This window comes from Ammospiza nelsoni, chromosome 8, assembly GCF_027579445.1.
Source record: "Ammospiza nelsoni isolate bAmmNel1 chromosome 8, bAmmNel1.pri, whole genome shotgun sequence".
NCBI lineage: Eukaryota > Metazoa > Chordata > Aves > Passeriformes > Passerellidae > Ammospiza > Ammospiza nelsoni.
In genome coordinates this window covers 5,840,211-5,861,709 of record NC_080640.1, presented here as the reverse complement: position 1 = coordinate 5,861,709, position 21,499 = coordinate 5,840,211, and the positions used below count along the sequence as shown (strand labels likewise).

Genomic DNA, 21,499 nt, shown 5'->3' with positions numbered 1-21,499 from the left:
CAGTGTTTCAAATCAGTATTCGTAGTTTGGGTGACATAAAAGACTGTAAGTGTTCATTATCACTGCCATTTCCAAACACTCCTTGTGAGTCTGCAATTAAGTTCCAATTACCTACACAGCTGTTTTAGCTATTAAGTTTCCATCCCACAGCTAAGCAGAGGAGGAGCAGGACTCAGCATTGAGGAGCTGCTGAGCTGGCCCCCAGCACCCACCATGTCATTGATGAGGCTGGCCCGGGTAGGGGGCGCCTGCAGCCCCAGCAGCGTGGCCAGGCGCCGCTGCTTCTCCACGATGATCCCGTCCATGTCCAGGAGACGAGCAATATCAGTTCTCTCTGGGGTTATGGGAATGGACAGAGTGGCCAAAAGGACTCGAGTGGACATCCTGGTGACAAAGCAGAAGTGCAAAAAGAATGCTTACTAATTCCTGTTCATGGATGTAGCAGTTCAAGAGAGGAATGGGGAGCATCCATGATGCAAAACTGTGTAAAAACACCAGAAATAACAGAGCACACACCAACTATAGCATGAGAAGAAACAGTGAAATCTTGTGAGGAAAATACCACCACTCAAAAGAGAAAAAGAAAACAAACCACCAGATATTTATTGACTTGCATATCTCCTCAGTAAAGAGAAGGAAGCTTAACTAAGGTGATGCTAATGTTGACAATACTTACACTGCAGCTTTGTAAAACATCCTCCTTGCTCTAGATTTCTTTTGAGGCAATTAGTACTGGCCAATTTAGGCAGAGCTGCTCATAGCCATACATGTCATCTGCTTCTTTTGGGGTACAATTTAGTTTATTTTTGAACCTAGGGGGTTAAAAGCAGATTCTAAGATCACAGCAAGCATCTTTCCCCACCTCTGCATCTCCTCTTGTGTGAGATTCTTCCGCATTTCCCTCGATAAGTGATAAAGGCGGTGAAGGGTGGATGCGTGAAAAAGAGCATTTCCTGATTTCCAGAAGACAGTTGAGACTTTGTGGTAGTAATTTGCCATCAGCTGTGGTTTGGGTGGCTTCTTTGACAATGCAAACAGTCCATGAATATCTTCCACTGCTTTGAAAGCTTCCTAGAAAACCCCAAAACAACCAAATACGCCATTGTTAGGAAGTTTTTTGCAACATCCCAAAAATGGAAAAAATACAAATCTATTAAAGGTTATAAGACTATAAAATATTTAATACTACTGAAAGCTGTGATCTTCAATCACAACTTTTAAATCTGAAAGTTTTGTCAGCTACATGAAATTACATCCTTCTTAATAAATTATTTGGACATATTCACTTTAACTATCTGCTTAGAAGTTGGTATTTTTGAAAACTTGTTTCATTCCGATTTTCAAGCTACAAACCAAGGTGGGTGGGGAGCCAAACAAAAAATCTCTCAAAGTTCTACCATCAAAGCTTGGTTTGAAATGCTGTGCAGGAACACCAGACTAAGCATTCAATATTCTAGATATTAAAATTTTATTCTTTAGCTCTTATCCTCTCTTCACCTTGCTGCATGTACCATGAGACAAGAACAGCTTGGAGAAAATTCTGGAAAGGCTGCAGACCAAGCGTGATGGGGAGCCCTGGTGCATACCTGCCACAGCTCCATGCTGATAGCACTGTCCAGCTGCACCAGCCTGGTCTCCAGGTGCATGGACTGGCTGTCAGGGTTGTTGAGGTTGATGGCTGTGCTTTGGTTGTGGTGCCGCTGGATCTGCCCCAGGTGCATGCGCAGGTTATCGCAGAGCTTGCGGAACTCCGCTTTCCGCGTGTACTGCAGGCAGAACTTGAAAGCTGCAAAAAGGAATGATGGAAATGGAAAATGTTCACTAATGGTGACTTCACGGTACTTCTAAATGGGATTTAAGTATGTAAATCAGTACACTTAAAAAATCTTCATTTGCAGTCAAAAGACATCTCAAACATGATACAATCTGTCACACATAATGAGTAAGTGACAATGCAGCACATTGTCATCTTGACCTCAAAAGATGAAGATGTTTCCACATAATTAAGATTAAAGAGCAAAGGGAATACTTTAAGTCTCTTTAAAAATGTTCTAATTTATGTAGCGATTCCAGCTTTTAGTCTGAACTAAGAGCACACAAAATCCTGTGAATGGCATGAATTCAGGTTTTGGCTTTATAAAATGTGGGGCAAAAATTCTCAAGGCATCTAAAGATGGTAAAGTCAAACGAAGCTTTCAAATGACTGGATATTACACAGACTAAAACCCTGTCATTAATCCCATAGTTCTCAAACACCAGTCCTTGTTCTGGTTTCCAGAGATAAGCACAACACAAGTGCAGGAAAGAGGCCAAGAAGAGAGTATGGACTGTAGAGGGGGATCAAGACCACCCAAAACCCTGGAAGCCCTCCAACTCATTTCCACAAAGGTCCAGAAGAACAGATGGAGCATGAGAACGGATCTGCATAACAAGTGAGAAACTCATCTATAAAAAGGTCAAGCCCAGGTGTGTGTACACCCCAGGACACCCCCATCAGTTGGATCAACACTGAGGACTGGTGACTTCTCTCTTTTACCCTCCCATTCTTTCTCTCTAACCCTCTTCTTTAATTCAACCCTCTCTTGTTCCACCCTATCCCTTTACCCAGAACCCATTATGGGGGTTATACTGGGACTAACACACCAATTTTCATGCCAAGCATGTCATTCACTACTAAACTCTGTAAGCTTTCGAGGACCCTCTGATTCTTGTTGTTCCTTTTGACCACATGCATCTACAAATCTTGATGTTCCCCTCCCCTTAAGGGGGACACACCACATCATTACAGTTCAAGTTTCCAACTTTTGCACCTACCTTGCTGTGCAATGTCATGGTACAGGCGTTCTACTCGAGAATTATTTCGAAGAAGATCCAAACACTGTCTATAGGATTCCCACAGAAATTTAACCCAGGGTGTCAAAAGCAGGCGGTCAGTACGATCCTGAGTGTCCTCTCCACTTACAGCACTCAAAAGAACACTTCAGTCAGGGCAGTGGGGTAAGGAAAGAGAAAAAAGAGAAGTGGGTTATTCTCTACAATTCTTTCTCATCAATTTTTCTTACCAGGTTCTAAGACGAGTCTGGACAAATTGGAACAGCTGATTGCTGCTGAATGGTCTATTGCTTATTTTCAAACTGGTCCCTCAGATGGCTCCCTTTTCCTTTAAAGGATGCAGATAAGTATTTCAAAGTTTTAAGTTTCAAACTTTTGCCACTGCCTATATGACTGACATGTCCAAGCTCCAGAGGTAAGACATCAGAAACTTGTATCCTTCAAAGGAAACTAAGTCCAGGATTTTCACCTTCCCTTTCCTAGCAGGGAGCTGTGTCCTGTACCTCTGTCAGAGGCAAGTATCAGTGCCAATGCAAACACTTTAGTACTTGCTGACACTTCCCTTTTAGTCACCAGCACTGCTGCCAGAGTTCACTCCATGTTGACATGTGACACAAATGCTGTGGTATCATCTGCACACATCAGAAACCAGAATACTCACACTAGCATTTCAAATCCTTTACAAATTCTGACATGAAAAAGATGATTAAATACACCAGAAGTAAGACACAATAATCTTGCATTTAGAACTTCATTCCCTCCTCACAGGAATATAAGACAGGGGAAAGCATTCCAAAGACACTGAGACCAATTCAGTGCTATGTCCCACACGATCCCTTTCTGCTAAACAATCCACTCAACATATTAAACTCACAAAAAAACATCTTCCCTAAGCCTATATTTTGAAAATTCTTTTTGAACTGTTTTTAATATAAAGTCTTAACTCTTGTATCTTTTCTACTACACCATTTGCAGTTTTAATTTGCATCCTTGGGTACTACATACACTATTAAACACGACACATCACCAGTGCTTTCTCTAAAAGATCAAGAGGTGAATCCAGCAAAACAGCATGAGAAGTCTAGAAAACGGGACCTAAAAAACACTAAGGAAACTGTGCTTGTTTAGAGGAGAAGTGTGATTGAAAAGATCCATTCTCTAGTCCTCTGTTACAGAACGGAGAACAAGGAAAAGAGAGGTCAGTCAATCTTCACTGTTTAACTATTATTGGATTCCTCTGTAACAATTTCAGGCACTGAAATAACATGAATGGCACTGCCCCCTATTGAAGACACATCTGCCACCTCCTCTTTTTTGCAACCAACTTCTACTAGAGAGTTTTGCTCTTAACATGTAAAAACAGAGCAGGTTTTTATGAGTATTACTTGACTACTACAACTCTATTCCTACATAAGACAAATATTCAGTAATTTCTTCCATTTTTTTATTATTTCTATCACCATTCTATGTTCTCATTACCTATCCTATTAATTCTCTCTTGACTGTACATATCATGTTCTTTCTTCTATTATCTCATCACTTAACCAAGCAAATATAAAGTAACATTTCCTTTTGTTTGTATGTGCACAATGTCAGAAGAAATGAAGGCTATCACACATAAGAATTACATTGGTCTGATATAATTAACAGCATTTCTACATCAACTAGTAATGATCAGTTTACCATAATAAACTCTCCAAAACCACTAGAGATGCAGATCTGAGCAGACACTGGAAAGTGGTGACCCAACTCCCAGAACCACTCCCACTGCACCTAGATTTTCTACTCCTTACTGCTTGCTTTCTTTACTCCGGATTTCTTCCAACATAAAATTTCTGCTTTTATCCCTACCTTTAAAACCTCTAGAACACCACTAGTATTCCATTTCAAGTCTACCACATTTATATCTCAACACTGTGAATGAAATTAGGGATGCTTTCTGTGAATTGCTACATTTTAAAGACAGCTCACCTTTCTGGAGTCTGAATGTTATCCAAGTCTTCTATGTCCAGCACCATCTGCTGGGATTCTTCCTTAGCTGCTTCTGTTTTTTCTTCAGCTAATTTTAAATAGGCTCGAACAACATCCTCCAAGGATTTGATGTTAACCTACACCAAAGGCAAAAAAATGGGAAGATGTTTCCACCCACAATAGGCAACATATCTTTTAAAATGTAACTGCTACAAACCCAGGAACATCTAAAAGGCAGGTTAATCCTAATTCAGGACAAATCAGTTACTTTTAGATTATATCAGCTGAGAGATACCACGCTTGCTATAAATACATACCATAAAAATTCAAAAGCCATACCTGCTGGCAAATATTCTTGTACTGGTACAATCCCTCTTTTGCCAGGTGACTCTTGCGCAGATCCACGCAGAGCTCCAGGTACTTCAGCATAATCGGCTCGTGGATTTTCTGCCATGTTCGGTGTTTCTTACTTTTCATAACATCATAGAGAACATCGAGGGCAGGCTGCTTTTTGCCAACCTCAAGAAATTCTGAAAGTAAAATCCCAGTTAGCAAAAACTTGCACACCAGAAGATGCATTTTTTTTATGCTTAACACAGGAAACACTCAGTATTTCATTAACTCTACCCAGGTGCATTGATGGTTTGATTTAGTTGGCCAGACCAAAAACACTGGCAACTCAGTGCCAGTCATTCAATGACATAACTGGCAAACAAATGTTGACCAGGAAATTTACATGGGAATTTCAGGATAGCAGAGCTGTCTCTCCATCCATCCAGGCATGACTGAGCACTTCATACACATGAATGTGTATGAATGCACACATCCAGTTTTAACCATCCTGGTTTCATCAAGGACAAGGAATACCCACCAGGAGGCTTGTGGGTACAGCACCTACCATGGGCATTTAACAAGGTACAAAACATACCACAAATGTGACTGAATGTACTGCTCTCAGGTGAGGGAGGGAGGGAGGAAGGAAGAAACTTCTTCAGCAAAGTTGTTCATTTGTTGTTTTTAACTCCTGAGTGGTTTAGCACTTCAGTTTACAGAAGTTACATCAAAAGCTGCTGCAGTTCAGTTGAAAGGTCAGATACTTTTCAGATCAGCCTTGCTGCTGAAACCAGTGCCCCATTTACTCATCCCTAAGCAGCTGCTGTTATTAACAGGAGCTCTCAGCATCACAGCAACTCCCACCTCTGACATCCCACACATTCTGCCTTGCACAAAACACAGCAAAGCACCCACTGGAAACACTGAGGCAGAGACCCACATCCACACAGACCCTGCTCTGAATGTACTCTGCACTGCAGAACAGCAGGAGAAATGAACACACAGAATAGGAAGCAAACAGGTTTAAAAGATAAGGAAGGTCAAGCACAGCCAGTGGGAAATATGCCTGTTCTTAAAGGCTGAGGGTGGAGTCAGTAGTGCCATGAAGTACCCTGGAAAGCACTCATTCCTAAAGAAATAATGGCAGAAATTATTGAAGTAGGGGCCTGCTCCAGGGGCTCAGATGTCAGACAGCTTCCAAGTTTTGGAACCTCAAATTTGAAGTTAAACATGGCAAAAGGTTTAGACTGAAAGCAGCAGAGTGGTTTTAATTTAAGGACCACAACAGCTCATATTCATGGGTCAGTTTATGTAAATACTGAGCTGGCAGAAGATGAGCAAACTCCTGTCTAGAGAAAGCACCTGATACAACTGCAGATAATCAAAGTTACGGTGCGGCAGTGCCCAGCAGTACTTTAGTCACCAGGGGAATTTTAATAAAGCTACCCTCCATCCCATAATTTACACTGCTATTCTATCTCAGAGCTGCTTTTGAGACAATTACTGTTGAGCTTTACACTTTATTTATGAAAATAAACTTGAAAGGCAAGTTTGATCCTGCAACAATACCAGGGCACTCCAAGCACAGCGCTCAGTGGTCGATAACCAACTGGACAAAGCACAAAATTAATTTATGTTGTTTTGAAACTTTTAATTAACTCTGGCCAAGCAGGTTCTTACAAGTAAGTCAAATAATTAAGGCTAATTTAAGAGACACTTCAGTAAAAGCACAAAATGAACCTGAAGAATCAAATACAGCACACAATGCCAAGCTTTGCAGTAGGAACTGTAACTTATGGAAACTCAGATCTGTAACATATGAACTGTAAAGCTGAGTCCATAAGCAGCTGTAAGAGTTACCTTCTTTTTGTACTTTTATACTTCTTAAAATGCTAACAGGTATCCAGAGTAGCAACTGAAGCTGAGTGGTCAAGAACCAGCTGATACACATCAACTCACTGCTGCTAACCCTAAATCCTGAATTAAGCTCAGTTTTCAATCTGAGAAAACATGTCACCACAAGAGGTGACAAAGATGTCAAGTGCTTTACAGTATCTCTAACAGTGAGCAGGCTGTTATATGCAACAATAAAACACTCCTTAAAGTTGCATTACATGCCTGAGTACAAAGCAATGCCAAATAACAACAATAGCTGAGGGTTTGCCTTGACCTACATTAATCAATTATAAAAACACTTTTCTTACATGTCTGTATATACTTAAAATTCTTCATGCTCTTTGCATTTCCAAACATCACCTCTGTATGTTGAAGTCGCTGAGAACATGAAGTGCTTCTAATGCTCACTTGAGCCTTATAAAACACACACTGAAACTCTGAAAACTGCACTGAATGTCCCCATTAAAAATGCCAGTTTAACATTAAACTGCTTCCTGCAACACACAATCTGCCTTAGGTACGACTTTCCACCCTTTAATATGCTTGGCTGTGGTTAGATTGAGCCCCTGCAGTTTGTAAGATGTGACACTGCTTGTCATGTTTTCCATTCAGCCCACTGAAATTCAGGATTGCCAGCATCTGTCTGGAGAACACCCCCTGCAGTTCCACTCCTTCACTTCAACACAACTTAGCTGAATTGCAGCACTATAAGAAATGTGAACTTATATTCCAGGAAAGCATCAATAATAATAATAATGAGCAGCTTAAAGTCAATATTCCAGAAATGTGACTTGCACACCAAATGCCACTTCCTCTACCCAAGCATTTGCAAATATAAATAAAATTTATATATTATGGTACGTGCATCTTTTCCAGTGAAAGGACTGATACAACACATCTTCATCCTTGAACGCTGACTGAAGCTGATTTTGTCTTTGATCATTTTATCTTTGTGGGAAAGATTTTTACAATGAATTTTTGATTAAAAATCTTGAGGATGTGCAGTACTTCCACATTTTCTTGTTACACTAAGTACTTTAATAATAATGCAGAGTCCCCAGACCATACAGCCTCTCCTGCTGTCATTTAAAGGCCCATAAATCATCCCTAAGTTGTGGATGTCTTTAAGTGTCATCTTTCGATTAGCCCTGTGACAATGATCAGTCTAAATGGTCTCGCTAAGGGCTTAAAATAGGATACTATAAAAAACAGAAGCGTCAAAGCCACATGTTTGGCCCGAAATGAGCCAGCTGATAAATATAACCAGTCCAGCAAGCAACGGCTACAGCGCTGAATTGTCTCCCTAGGTCGGTCTTCCAGAGGCAAACCAGCGTTACCAGCCTGTGCGGCAGCGAGGGAGTTTCACCATTTGCGTTCTCGCCGGAGTCACGCGAAGGACGGGACACAGCACACGGTGCCCACAGGGGCCTCGAACGAGCCCGCGTGTGCGCTCAGCCCGGCCGGGCAGGGCAGCGCGCTCCGGCCCGCTCATGGCCAGGCCGGCAGGCTGAGGCCGTGCCAGCCCCGGCTCCCCCTGCGCCCGGAGGCGGCCGTGGGGCCCAGGGGAGCGGAGGCGGGGCCGGGCCCGCTCCCCGCGCCCGCCGGGCCTGCCTCCCCTCCGCCATGCGGCGCGGCCGCGCCGGCCCTGCCCGGCCCTTTCCCCGCGCCGCCGCCGCACCGCCCGCTCCCTCCCGGGCAGGCGCTCCCGGGCGGCCTCCGCTCAAGCGCCGGGGGATTCCGGGTGGGCTCTCCCGGGCGGGCCCGGCCGCGGGGTCCCGAGGCGGGCGCGGCCGGGAGCCGGGGAACGGAGCGGGAGGCGACCCGGCGCTGTGTGTGTGTGTGTGTGGGCGCGGCCCGCACTGACCGTTCGCCCGCTTCAGGGCGTTCTCGGGCCGCTGGAAGTACACCGGCATGATGGCGGCGGCGGCGGCTCCTCACGGGGCGGCGGCGGCTCCGAGCTCCAGCCAGGCGGCACGCGCGGCCGGAAAGGGAGGGAACGCCAGGGGAAGGGGAGGGAAAGGGGCCCGCGCGCGCCGCCACGGCCGCGGCGGCGGAAGCGGAAACCCCGCCCGGCGCGCGCGCGGGCCGGCGCCAGGACCGGCACCGGAGCCAAGGGGCGCTGGGATCGGGACCGGGAGGGGATCGTGGGGAAATCGCGGAAAAAGCGGGAGGGGGTTTGGGACCAGGACCCTGAAGGGATCGTGAGATGGGGCCATGAGGAGATCGGGCCCGTGAGGGGAGCGCGGGGCGAGCTCCACAAAGCCCTTTGTCCGAACGAGCCTTAAATCAGGGGGTTTAGCGGAGGGGTGGTCGGGTGGCGCTAGGTTCTGTGTGAGTGGTTCGCCTCTCTCGCACACTCTGTTATTAGTATTGTTGTTACTGTTCGTTTTCCTATCCTTTATCTGCTTCTAGTAAATTGTTCTTAGTCCAACCCGCGATCTTTCCCTTTTTGTTCTCCATCCTATCACAAGAGGAGGTGAGGGGGACGCGACCGAGTGGTGCATAGTCTGGGGTGTTTCAATGGGAACACTAAATTGGGGAATTTTGTTCCTAAGCCATGACAGACGTGCGTTTTAGTACAGTCTGCATTAAATAGTCATCACTAAGGTATTTATAGCGCTGAACAAGTGCTTTTCTTGTGTTCATAAAATTAATTTAAGTCTGTCGGGTGAGTATCTGAGGTCAGGATGGCAGCTGTGCCCATGTCACCGGAGCCAGTGGCTGTCCTTGCAGCCTTCTCATGGGGGCTGCTGTGCTCTCATGGGGACTGCAGGTGTCCTGCCTGGTATTTATGTCTGGGTTTGCTATTGGGCAGCCCACTCCATGTTTTTGGATCTATAAAAGCCCTCACAACAATTTTGTATCGTCTGTCTTATCTCTTCCTACTAATGTGTGTACCTGATGACTTCATGAAAATCATATGGCAAGCCGCCCTTTAGTGTGTTCTCTAGCCAGGCTGGGACAGGCCTGGCCTTTCCCACAACTTCACACATTTTTTATCAGCTTCTGATGCTCCTCTAGTTATCTCAGTTATTTCAGAAGTTTCTTCTCCTAATCAGTATAATGGTATTTCTGGAATCATTTAGGTTGGAAAAGACCCTTAAGGTCATGGAGTCCAATGTTCAGGTGCCACTGCTCATCCAAACTTGCAAATAAGATTACATTCTTGCAAATGAGATTTACATTCTCAATAAACTTGCTGGTGTGTGGAGTTACTCAGGAATAGTTGTTCTGCTTCCATGACTGTTCCTCACACCACTCAGTCCCCACCTGGGCAGTAGCCAGCCTTTATCCATGCTGTGTGGAAACACAGGGATGTCTGTTTTGGGTTACTCAGGGGACAGATCCTGGCCATGATTTCAGGAGGTAGTTGCCAGCAAGGCCACCTTCCTTTTGTGTAACATTTCATATGAGCTGTGACACAGAAGGATGTGGAGATGATGAGGGCACTGGAGCTCTTCCCTTTTTGGGAAAGGCTGAGGGAGCTGGGGCTGTTCAGCCTGGAGAAGAGACAGGGATCTCATCCATGTCTGTCACTATCTGAAGGGACGTGTCAGATGGACCAGGCGGTGCCCAGCAATAGGACAAGGGGCAGCAGGCAGGAACACACGGAATTCCGCCTGTATTGTGCAGTGATCATACACTGGGACACTGCCTACGGAAGGTTTAGTTTCTCTCCCTGGAGGCGTCCAGAAGCCGTCTGGACACGCTCCCTAGTGCCGTGCTTGGGGACCTGCTTCAGCACGGCGATGGCACCGGCTGAGCTCCATGGTCCCTTCCAGCCTGACTATCCCAGGGATTCTGTGACGCAGACAAAAAAAGGGCCCATTTTTTCCCAGACCCATTTTTTTTCCCCGGTTCCCGCCGGAGAACGGGCGGCCGTTCTGAGGAGGAAGCAGCAGGGAGCGCTCAGTAAATGGCGGGGGGGCGGAGCGGGGCCGTGAGGGTGGAGCGGGGCCGGGCGGGCGGAAGGCGGAGGAGCGAAGATGGCAGAGCCGGAGGCGCAGCTGCTGCGGGCCGTGGGGCTGATCGGTGAGGGCCGGGGGAACCGGGCTGGGGCGCTACCGGGGCCCGCCGCGCTGAGGCCGCGGGCCTGGGCGGTGCCGTGCCGGGGGTGCCGGCTCTGCCTGTTGCGGGGCTCAGCCGTGCACAACTCGGCCGAAGTGTCTGAAATTCGCGGCTTCCGAGGTTGGTGTTGCGAAATCAGAAATAGGGAAAATCATCAATGAGCTGGTCCGGGTGCTTGTTCCTCCATGCCGTGCTCATGTTGAACGTGCATTCAAACTTGGTGCTTCTTGGACCTCGTGAAGCAGGTCAAGAATAACATTTAAAAAAATAAAACCCGTGTCAGAATTCCTGCCTTAAGGCTAGGGTCAGGGTAAGGTGAAATTTTAATCTGATTCCAGGAAACAAACCTGATTAACCCATCAATTTACTTCCTTGCTGCTGTTTGGCATTCTCACAGTGAACATCTTTCCACCATAGAAAAAGACACCAACGGAGATGTTTTGTGGGTTTGGTGTTATCCGTCGGTAACAGCGGAACTGAGGACTCTGCTGCTGCGAAAGTGCTGCCTTACAGATGAAAACAAGCTGCTCCACACGTTTGTGTTCGGCCAGTATAAAAGGTCTTGGTTCTACATCACAACGGTAGAAGTTCAAGATTCTCCAGCCTTGAAGAAGGTATGGCTTGGTGGAGTTTTTCAGCAGAATGCAGGGAGGGCTTCTGCAGAGTTCTCTGTAGATTAAGCAGTGTTTTCTCATGGAGAGAAATAAGAAGGGATTCAAGGTGTTGTGTGCTCACAGATGCAGCTCTGTCCAGGTGTCCAGCTAGTCTGTTTCATTTGTCACCAGGACATGGCATCACAGAATGATTGAGATATTCATTACCCAATTCTTTGTGTTAACATACAAATGCTATTTCATGCTGCTGTTTCTAGGTAATTTGCATTTTAAGTTCAGCATTTTATTTCTTTCTATGGAGTTTGTTTCATAGTGTCCAGAGTCTTGTTCTTATAGAACCTGCTGCTGTTTTTCCCCAAAGGATTGAGTTTTTAGGTACTTTCTTTGCCACTGCATTTATTACTGGAAGACAGCAAATATAGTTGTATGTTCTATCTTTTCCCTGTTATAGAAATCATTAAACTGTTGGTTGAGTCTGTTCAATTTTCATGTTTTATGCTATCTTGTTAAGTAGAAAGATGACATGGTAATTTTGTATGCCCCCAGCAGAATGTTGCTTGTCTTTCCTCACTCCGAGTTTATATATCCTATGAAGTAAAATAAAATTAAATGTCACAGTGCTGTCTTCAGTAGGTGCAGTGGGAGATGCTATTTCAGGAGGACATGTGAGGCTGGTCATTGTCTGCAGCCTTTCAGTCTGGTACTGTCCCAGCCACAATCATTTGCTTGAGGAAGTTAGAGCAGTTCTGTTTGTGGGCCTACTGTCTGTGTTTTTTCCAGTCTCTTTCTAAATTTGTTGATGGCAACAAATTCTGGAAGTTTCCTCCCTGCTATGGGGAAGGAAAATGCCTTTCTGTTTTTTAATAACCTCATGAGGTTAGAGGAAAGCAACTCTTGTGTGTAGGTTAAGCAGAAGATAGTCTGTACTAGAGCTGAGTCACACAAGAAGTTCTCTGTCCAGGCCATTCCTGCAGTTAGGAGCTTGGACAGTGAAGTGACCAAGGCTGTTCCTGTGGGGTCATTACCTGAGCTCTGTGTGTTTCTGTGCCTGTGTCATGTGCAGGTGACCCACTTCTCCATTGTCCTGACAGCCAAAGACTTCAACCCAGAGAAATATGCAGCCTTCACCAGGATCCTCTGCAGGTCTGTACAAAAGCTGGCCTGAGGTTCTGCATGCTTAGATCTTGCCAAAGCAAAAGGTTCAATTCATTGGGTTGCATTTGTTCAAACAAATTGCTGGAAACTCAGCTCTACAAAGGAAATCAGATTATAAAAACCCTTGACTTGAGCTGTCATATACAGAAGGTGTTGGGTGAATGTCAGATGTTTACTGGGTTTTAATCTGTATCTTCTCCATACACACACCACCACCACCCTCACACTCATTTTCTCTGAGAGTATATTTTAAAAGGTGTAAATGTTTGGGAAGATGTCAGTGCTGGACTTAAAGATCACCCTGTGTATGGTGAATGACTTGGATCCCTCCACAACATCTTTGTAAGTGCTGCTTGCAGCTCCTGTGAGCCAAGCACAGCACCCAGGGATGGTTTTGCTTTTCCTGTGGGGAAGTGAGAGCCCTGTTCCAAACAAAAAAACCTCTTCTCATTTCCTTCTGTTACTCACTTCCCTTCATGTCCCCATTCTCATTCTCTGTCTGCTTCTTATTTTACTTTTCCTTCAGTTTCCAAATTAGTTCAGTCCCAGTTCTTGATACCAAGAGTATTCCCTGGGATTTTGCAGCTCATTGGATGCAATTGTGAGGTTACTGTGCTCTTGGGAATTACTATATATAATGCAGACTTGGAAATGCTTTCAGACTTACCAATTCTGCAGGGTACTGAAAAACTGTTCTTATTTGCTGGTACATGAAAAATTTAGATTCACTGTGGATCACATTTCTGCTGACTTACCAGCTAATACTTCCTTTCAAATCTAGAATGGATTCTTCTAAGCATGATAATAATTGAGTTTCAAGTGTGATGTTGCTTTGTGCTATAGCTGCCATGGAAAATGTGTAGTTGACAGCTTCAGTGCTGTTCCTGAAATATCTTGCCCTGTAAAAGAGGTTACAGTGTCTCTGTGCTTCCTGGAAGACAGCTGACAGTGCATGGCTCTCTTAGGGTGTGCTTCCTCTGTGTCATTTTGGGGTTTTATTGAGTATCAAGGACATGTTTATATTTTTCTTTCATTATTTAGTAAAGAGTACAGAAGAATGGCAAAAGATACTTGGATAAAAAAAGCTACCTAGTCATAGTCTGCATGTTACTGGAGTTACTGTGGTAGTTACATTTTCATTAAGCAGACACCTTCCAAGTCTACAAAGAATCCTTTGTCTGGACACCTACCTGCACCTTTGGGGTGTGTTTCTATCTTAGTCCATGCTGGTTCATTCATAAAATAGAAAGCTGAAATAAAAATACAGGGTTATTTTAAATTCTAAAAGACAGATGTGTTTGTGTGCATGTTGGAAGACTTCTAGTTTAGTATTTAAAACCTCAGCCAGCTGTCCAGAATAAAAATTATTGCCAGCAATATTACTATTTGTGATACTGATTTTTAACATATATATATATATATATATATATGTGCAGTGATTGCAGTTAAAATAGCAGACTCTCTCCTTTTCCCACAGAATCTACCTGAAGCATGGAAGCCCAGTTAAAATGATGGAGAGTTACATTGCAGTCCTCACAAAGGGCATCTGCCAAAGTGAAGAAAATGGATCCTTCCTCAGCAAGGACTTTGATGCTCGGAAGGCTTACCTTGCTGGCTCCATCAAAGGTTAATCTCTGCCACAGTCTCTGCTCTGATTTCTTTCTTACAGCCTGAAATACAATCTTGTTTTCATGCATGCTTCAAGTAAACTGTGCTGACACTGTTATCTGTGCTGTTACTATTAAGGTTTTTCAAAAACATGATAATATCAGCATAAATATCTTCTATAAAATAATTCCCTCTCTTTTCTAGATATAGTGTCTCAGTTTGGAATGGAAACAGTTATTTTATATACTGCACTGATGTTAAAGAAGAGAATTGTAGTGTACCATCCCAGAATAGAAGCTATCCAGGAATTTACCAGGTACTTTATCAATTCCTTCATTCCAACCCACCCACCCTCAGAAGTCCAGCAAATTTTGAACCTTCATTGAGGTTCATTTTTTCCCCTGTATTTCAAGGGAAAAAAATCCATCTTAAACTTGTTTATAGGAATTCTGCTAAATCCCTCTTAAGGTTTAACTGCATGTTGCTCTACTCAGAGAAATTGAATGGCAGAATGAGTGATAAACTCTGCTTGTACTGATAGGTGAAATTTCTACAATTCATAAATAAATATACACACCCCTAAATGGGACCTAGTGATAATTTTTTTTTTCATGGCATGCAGTTTTTAGAGTGAAGCTTTATTTAGTGTAAGTAAAAATGTACTGTGTCTCAAGTTGCACCCTGATCTCCCTAGGACTTTGCCTGCTTTAGTGTGGCATCGACAAGACTGGTCAATTCTTCATTCATATGTGCATCTAAATGAGGATGAACTGGAAGCCTTAAAAGCCTGCACAGGTAGAGATGATTTCTTAATCAAAAATACCAGGAAAATTCTATTTCCGCTTGTTGCTGCAAAGTTTTGCACTAGGGAACTTCGGAGGGAAAAAAAGGTTATTTTGCTGTTAATGGTATTGATCAAAGTTAAGCAATTTTCTTTGGAAAAGGCAAATCAGCTAAACAAGTATGTGTGAAGATAATTAGTTAATCTGGTGGCTTTGGGTGGATCCACATCAGTCTGTCTCTAATCACAGATGCAAAGCAGCCTTGAGACTTCTTTGATGCTTTGATTGGAGGGATTAAAAGTCTTCCTGGTGTACAGAACCAGCTCACTTAGATAAGCAACATTTCTCCCAGCTTCTACACATTACTAGTAATGGAATGTTTGTTTTTTTCTTTTAATTCCTAACCCCGAAGTCCCAGCCTTCTGTTTTGATGTCAGTGAAGTCTGAGGCTCCTCATCCCAGGTAAACTTTACCTGTAGGAGTTGGTCTGTGTGACACAGTGCTGTGTGTGCACAGTGCTTCATGCATAATCCAGGAACAGGCCCAAGCTTTATGCAGAGGTTCCTGTGACACATCATGTGGCCATTAAGAGGCTTCTTTATACAGAATATGGGCAAGGAGACTGCTCATCTTCAGCATTTCTACAGCTCACCAAGCACCTTCCATGGAAAAAAACTGCTCCAGGTTTGCTCATCTGACATGCTATAAATAAGCAAATCTGCTGGGTTTATTCCTCTGTTCCAGTCTAATACTGACTTTGTGACAGGAGGCTCCAGAGTGGAGATTTTGAGAATATGAGTTACAAATGAGTAATTTTAGTAGGAAGAGAGTTTAAAATGTCACATTGGTAACTTGGTGATATTGCTGTAGTGTTAGCAGTTAATCCATGCTCAAGGCAGTTTTAGAAGTTCATTTTTAAGCTCCTTGGAAATGAAGCATCTGCTGAGCACTTGTGGAATGACTGATAATATCAAGAGAGCAGCCTCTTGGGTCCAGTGGGTTTTGTGTCAGATACTCTTAGAAGAGACTTTAGGACTGTGATTTTTGATTTTATTTCTGAAGGTCCTAATCTTGCTCAATTCTGTGCTCTAGGTTACATTGCTGGATTTACAGACTCTGAAGTGAGCAGTAGATCAGACCTCTATGATGTCTATGTGAATTTGGCAGACAGTGAGATTACAGTTTCACCTGTAGCAAAAGGTTGGTTGCTCTTTATATTTTGGATTTAGAGGCAGTTTATTCCAGTTGACAGTAATTGCTCAGCCTTGCTGTAGATCAAACAATCTTGATCCTTCTTCCATCCAGGTTTTGAAAAGTCGATGTGTTAGTGTCTGTCTTCATTTTATTGCCACCCTGGAAGACTGGTTAAAGTTGGAATTTGTATAAAGATGTGCTTTGTTTTCCAAAAAATGCATAATTGAGATTTCATAACATCCATGTTAGACATGGAAGAGACTTTCAGCTGAATGGAGATATATTACATGAGTTTTTAGAAAAACATGGCACTAAATACCTGAAGTCTGGGGATTATTTGAAATAAAACCTTTTATATTGCTTATCATCTTGCTGCTCCTTATCACTGCTTTGGGCCACTTCAGAGGTACTGGCTGTTGATACAAGATTATTGCCTTTATCAACAGATTTCTACTGGCAGTCATGAAAGGATTCCTCAGTTTGGTATGTTACTCATATGCATTTCTAGATATCATGAAAAAGTTGATTTTATGTGTGGTGTTTTGGTTTTTTCTTACACAGAGGCAATGACAATGGGAAAACTTCACAAAGAAATTGGACAACTAATTGTTCAGTCTGCAGAAGATCCAGATAAATCAGACAGCCAAGTCATTAAGGTTAATATTTTATTTTTAAATCTAATTAACTTCTATTGCTGAATCTTGGCAGGAGGGAGTAGGAGGAAGAGTGGCACTGAGAATCAGTCAGTTTCTTCTACCTTCTGCCTTTTTACAAATGAGCATTTTTATTTATCATGCAGGCTTTTAAGGATAACTTAGTTTATATTATCTCTTGGGTAACTACATTGCTGAAGAAAGTTCAGAAATTCTATTGATTGTAAGACTGGTTTCCCAGTTTTATTCCACAAGGCATGGATTTTGCTCAGTGCTTTGTCAATAGTATTGGCAGTACCTTGAAAAGGTCCTGCTAAATATGGCTTCTTAGCTATAAAACCTGATTTTTATGATGATGGCATTTTATCACTCCCTCCCCCATGTAATATTAGACACTTCACAACTGAGTGACTCAGTCACAGAGCTCAGTGAGGTCAGGAGAGGAGTGGTTGTGCTTCCTTTATCCAATATGGCACAAGAGCAGGCTGAAGAACTGTTACAAGTGGGGTCTTTATTTAAATGAGCTATTTATTTACCATTGCTTCCTTTTTTTGTTCTGCATTGATTGTTTTTTATTGTAAGTGTATGTGAAAACCTTTTAATACCTAATACTATATTCAAGGTTGCTTGTTTTTCTGTTCCTAAGGACATTTCTCTGAAGACAAAAGAAATCTTGGCCACTTTAGCCTCACTTACTGAAGTTTCTGATGGCAATGAAAAACCAACCCTTAATGCTGAGGCCCTGAAACAAAAGCGATTTCCACCAGCCACAGAAAATTTCCTTTTTCATTTAGCAGCTGCTGAACAAATGCTCAAAATCTGATTTTGATGCACTGCAGTGTTATGGACCAATTCTGAAAAAGCTGTCTCTGCCATCCAGATAGGTATACCTGGTATTTTATATGAAAACTAAAGGTATGAGTCAATGTCCTAGTTACTGATGTAATGCAGAATATTGGATCTTGACTGGGAACATGTGGAGACATATTTGGGAACATTCCTGGTGTCATTATCTCCCCCAGCTCTCACTGTGTACCTATGGCTCCTGTATTTCACCCCACAGAGCGAGTGGATGTACAAGTAGCACAGGCCAGTGTGTCCAGGCTGTGTGTCCATCAGTGTAGTGGCTGTTTGTCCTGCACACTGCAGAGGCTGGACAGCTCTGACTTGTCTGCCTGGGGTCTGGAACACGGCTGCAGCACAGCTGGCATGTGCTGCTCTCTGCACAGGACACCTGAACATGCTCTGAGTGCTCCTTCTGGGCTTCCAGGGATGCCAGCCTGGTGTCAGATGCTGCTCCTGCTCTGGACTGCCTGGTACCTGGAAATCCCAAATAAATGGACAAGTTCTCTCTTTCTACTTGAAAGTGTCTAGGTGTGAATAAAGGATGTCTGGGAAAATCTGATGGGCAGCCTTAGTATGAAAAGGAGGGGATGTTTTGAAGCTCAGGTGTGAGTTGAGCACCTCTTTGGGACTCTTGCCTTAGAGGTTTTCCCCCACTCTGGTGGACGGATAAGATCCAGGATTACTGTGCTTGGAGTGGGTGGGGGTCATGGACAAGTGCTGCCTTACAGCTGGAGGCAGTGGAGAAGCTCTTGGGGCTCTCAGCTGAAAAGGGACCTGGCCATTCATTCCTGATCCATGTGAGAGAAAATCAGATGAGTCAAAGCCTTATGCACCAGGAATGCTCAAAAGGCCAGGTGCCACAGGAGGAGCAGCAGCTTCTTGGATGACTGGAGCTGGAACACAGGTACTGGCTGATGGTGCTCTGTGTAAATGAAATCTAGAGGGAAACTTCTCAAGTCATACAGAAAACTGGGAAAGAGTTTAGAGAAAATTAAAATTTGCCTACTTGTTTGGTTGCACAGCCATAATTCAAGAATGGGTTTTTTTTTATTGTTATTGGGTTTTTGTTTGGATTTTTTTTTTTTTTACTGAGCAGCCTGAAACTAACTGCTTTACAATCTTCTGAAAGAATTTAGAGTCTGTAAGGAAATGCTCTGAGCCAAACAATCTGTATTTGTTCAGAAATGTCGACAACAAATCAGTCAATTCTGCAGTAGCACTTTGTTACAAGAAAAAAGAACCTTTTTCCTGGCCTTTGTACAGAGAGGCTGTAGCATGTGGTTTTACATAGAGATTTTATACTTCTGATTCAAACTTTAGTAACCAGTATTTATATTGTCAAATAATTGGAAGTTTGCTATTCTGAAACTGGTAGAGCTCATCAATAACTATGTGAGAAAGAATTGTTCTTCTGCTATGTATGATACCTTAAGGAAATCTATTTTAGAATGTGATTAAGGAATGTGGCATCTGTGTATACAATGAGTGGTTATTACAGTCAGGAAATGAAAGTGTTTCAGAACAGTCCCCTGTTTTCAGGGGTGTAAAATTCTGCTTTAAACACTTAGTCTGAAGTTTAAATTCTGAACACAGTAGCATGTAATTTTAACTTCTGAGAAAAATACTGCAACTGCCTTTGTTTACCTGTAAGTGCTCTACAGCTTTTCCCCCCATTTGCCCATTCATGGTTTTTGTTAATGGTTCTTTAATATTGCTGCCTCTTTAATATTGCTGTTTTGGGGCCTATGAAACAGTCACATTAGAAGAAGTGCAAAACTATGCTGAAAATTCTATTCAGGACCTACTTTAAAGTCCACTGAAATGGAATTCTTTCACCAAGGAAAATCTGAACCTGCTTCAGCCAGCTGTCTTAACACCATAGTGTAACTGAGAAGAAATTCCCTTTTTTTCTTATTAACAAACTGCCTTAAGGCATATCTAGAGTCAACCACGCAAAGCAGAGGAGCTCAGTTGCAAACTAAACCTTGAATGCCTATTTTGATTTCTGTTCTGGAAATGTTTCAGTTGAAAATCTCAGTGTTGTATGAGACCTTCTGCTGTTTGTGCAACACAGATGAAATTCGATTTTGCACTTAAGGAACTGGACTCATAGCATGCTTATGCCTATTAAAAATTCCTGAAGAGTCTGCCCTTTCATTTATGTAAATTTATTTTTGAATAGTTGTGACCATGGAGCCACAGACCTTAGCTCTTAATTTTGCAATACTGGGATTGAGCTGTGGTTTGGGCTTTAGGTTGGAAATGTCCTAACACTTGTGTCCTTGCTGATTTTATCATCAGCACTGTACAACATTTATTGGCCTCTCTCAGCTTCAGTGAGTTCAAAGGATTATCTTAATGTTCTTGCATTTTCTTATTGACTTTTGACACTGTTTCTTTTCAAAAATGTTTAAAATAAAATAGAAAAATGTGCAAGGTCAGGACAGGAAAATATTTCTACTCATTTCTCACTTCCCTTTCCCCAGGATGCACACAAGCAGGCTGGGGTGCAGTTGCTTTTTTGCAGTCAGATGCCATCCTTTCTTCCTCCTAGAGGCAAAGGCCATTTCAAATGGAATTTTTATTCATACCTTTTCATCTTATCACCTTTCTGTTCTTGGAGAAATACAAAATGGTGAATGGTTCCTGCACCATAACATCTCCACTACATTTGCAGAAATTGGAAGGTAAAGAGTGAGCAGGGCAGAGGCCTGGAAAGGGGAGCAGGGTAAACACTCAGTCCCTGCAGTTGAGATTTTGCTGAGTAAATTGGGTTACTTGCTTTACTGCTTTCATCCCTGGGGTTTTAGTTCCTGCTAGGAGCTGCCCTGCCCTGTTTCCCTGCAGGCAAATGTGTGAAGAGGGAATGTTCAATGGGGAGCAGTGTAATGCTGTTCAACCTGGAAAAACTCGACATGGGACATGTTACAGAATCCATCTTAAACATCCTGACTGCTCCTGAAATGGCTACAGAGGGTTTGTTCACTGTGTGGTGTGAGATGTCAGTTGAAGCAGCTCCATTTCTTGATTCAATATGAGCCATAAAGCTCAGTGCAGGGAGTTCCCAGCTGCCTCACAGTGCCTTACACCCTTCCCTAGGCAGCTGGCTGCAGTCTGAGTCAGAGCCTCTCTGGTCAGGTGAAATCATTCCTTGGAGCTGCTGAGTGATGTGGGATAGGAGGAGACTCCAAGGCTGGGCAGCAGCTCCTTGCTGAGTGCCACTGTGTGTGACAGGGAAGGAGCTGCAGTGCAGGACTCCCTCCTGTGTTCATCCTTCCTTCCTCCACCCCCAGCATGTGGGGAAAAGGGAAAAGCAGCGTGGCTGGGTTACAGGCCTGGGGGTGAAGCAGGGACACAGCTCCAGCTGAGAAATCTTTGATCTCAGTATTTCTTCACATGAGAGTGGCTGATTTTTTTTTTTTTTAAGCAACATTAAAGGGGCCTGAAAGCCTCACTGGATTTTCCTACATTTCAAGATGACAAGCTGAGTGGGTGAGGCACAGCATCTTGTGCTGTACTAAGACTTCTGTTTTCCTTGAAGCTGAAA

The 21,499-nt window shown here is 43.3% G+C and overlaps 2 protein-coding genes across 2 annotated transcripts in view; one reads left to right on the top strand and one right to left on the bottom strand.

Moving 5' to 3' along the window:
- EIF3A (eukaryotic translation initiation factor 3 subunit A) overlaps positions 1-9,009 on the bottom strand; it is a 29,060-nt gene extending 20,051 nt beyond the window's left edge. Inside the window, exons 1-7 of the mRNA XM_059476741.1 lie at positions 8,897-9,009; positions 5,143-5,333; positions 4,804-4,940; positions 2,815-2,978; positions 1,587-1,786; positions 863-1,071; positions 213-384 (exon numbers count right to left, since the gene is read on the bottom strand). Coding sequence (XP_059332724.1) covers positions 213-384; positions 863-1,071; positions 1,587-1,786; positions 2,815-2,978; positions 4,804-4,940; positions 5,143-5,333; positions 8,897-8,945 — 1,122 coding nt within the window. The 5' untranslated portion in view covers positions 8,946-9,009. The remainder of the gene's footprint in view (positions 1-212; positions 385-862; positions 1,072-1,586; positions 1,787-2,814; positions 2,979-4,803; positions 4,941-5,142; positions 5,334-8,896) is intronic.
- Positions 9,010-11,006: 1,997 nt separating this feature from the next.
- On the top strand, positions 11,007-20,404 carry DENND10 (DENN domain containing 10). Its single transcript, XM_059477497.1, has 9 exons — positions 11,007-11,064; positions 11,518-11,714; positions 12,778-12,857; positions 14,347-14,495; positions 14,682-14,793; positions 15,172-15,272; positions 16,352-16,459; positions 17,015-17,109; positions 17,753-20,404. Exons 1-9 carry the CDS (start codon positions 11,019-11,021, stop codon positions 17,927-17,929), a joined length of 1,065 nt encoding a protein of 354 aa, XP_059333480.1. The 5' UTR covers positions 11,007-11,018; the 3' UTR covers positions 17,930-20,404.
- Positions 20,405-21,499: the final 1,095 nt, after the last annotated feature.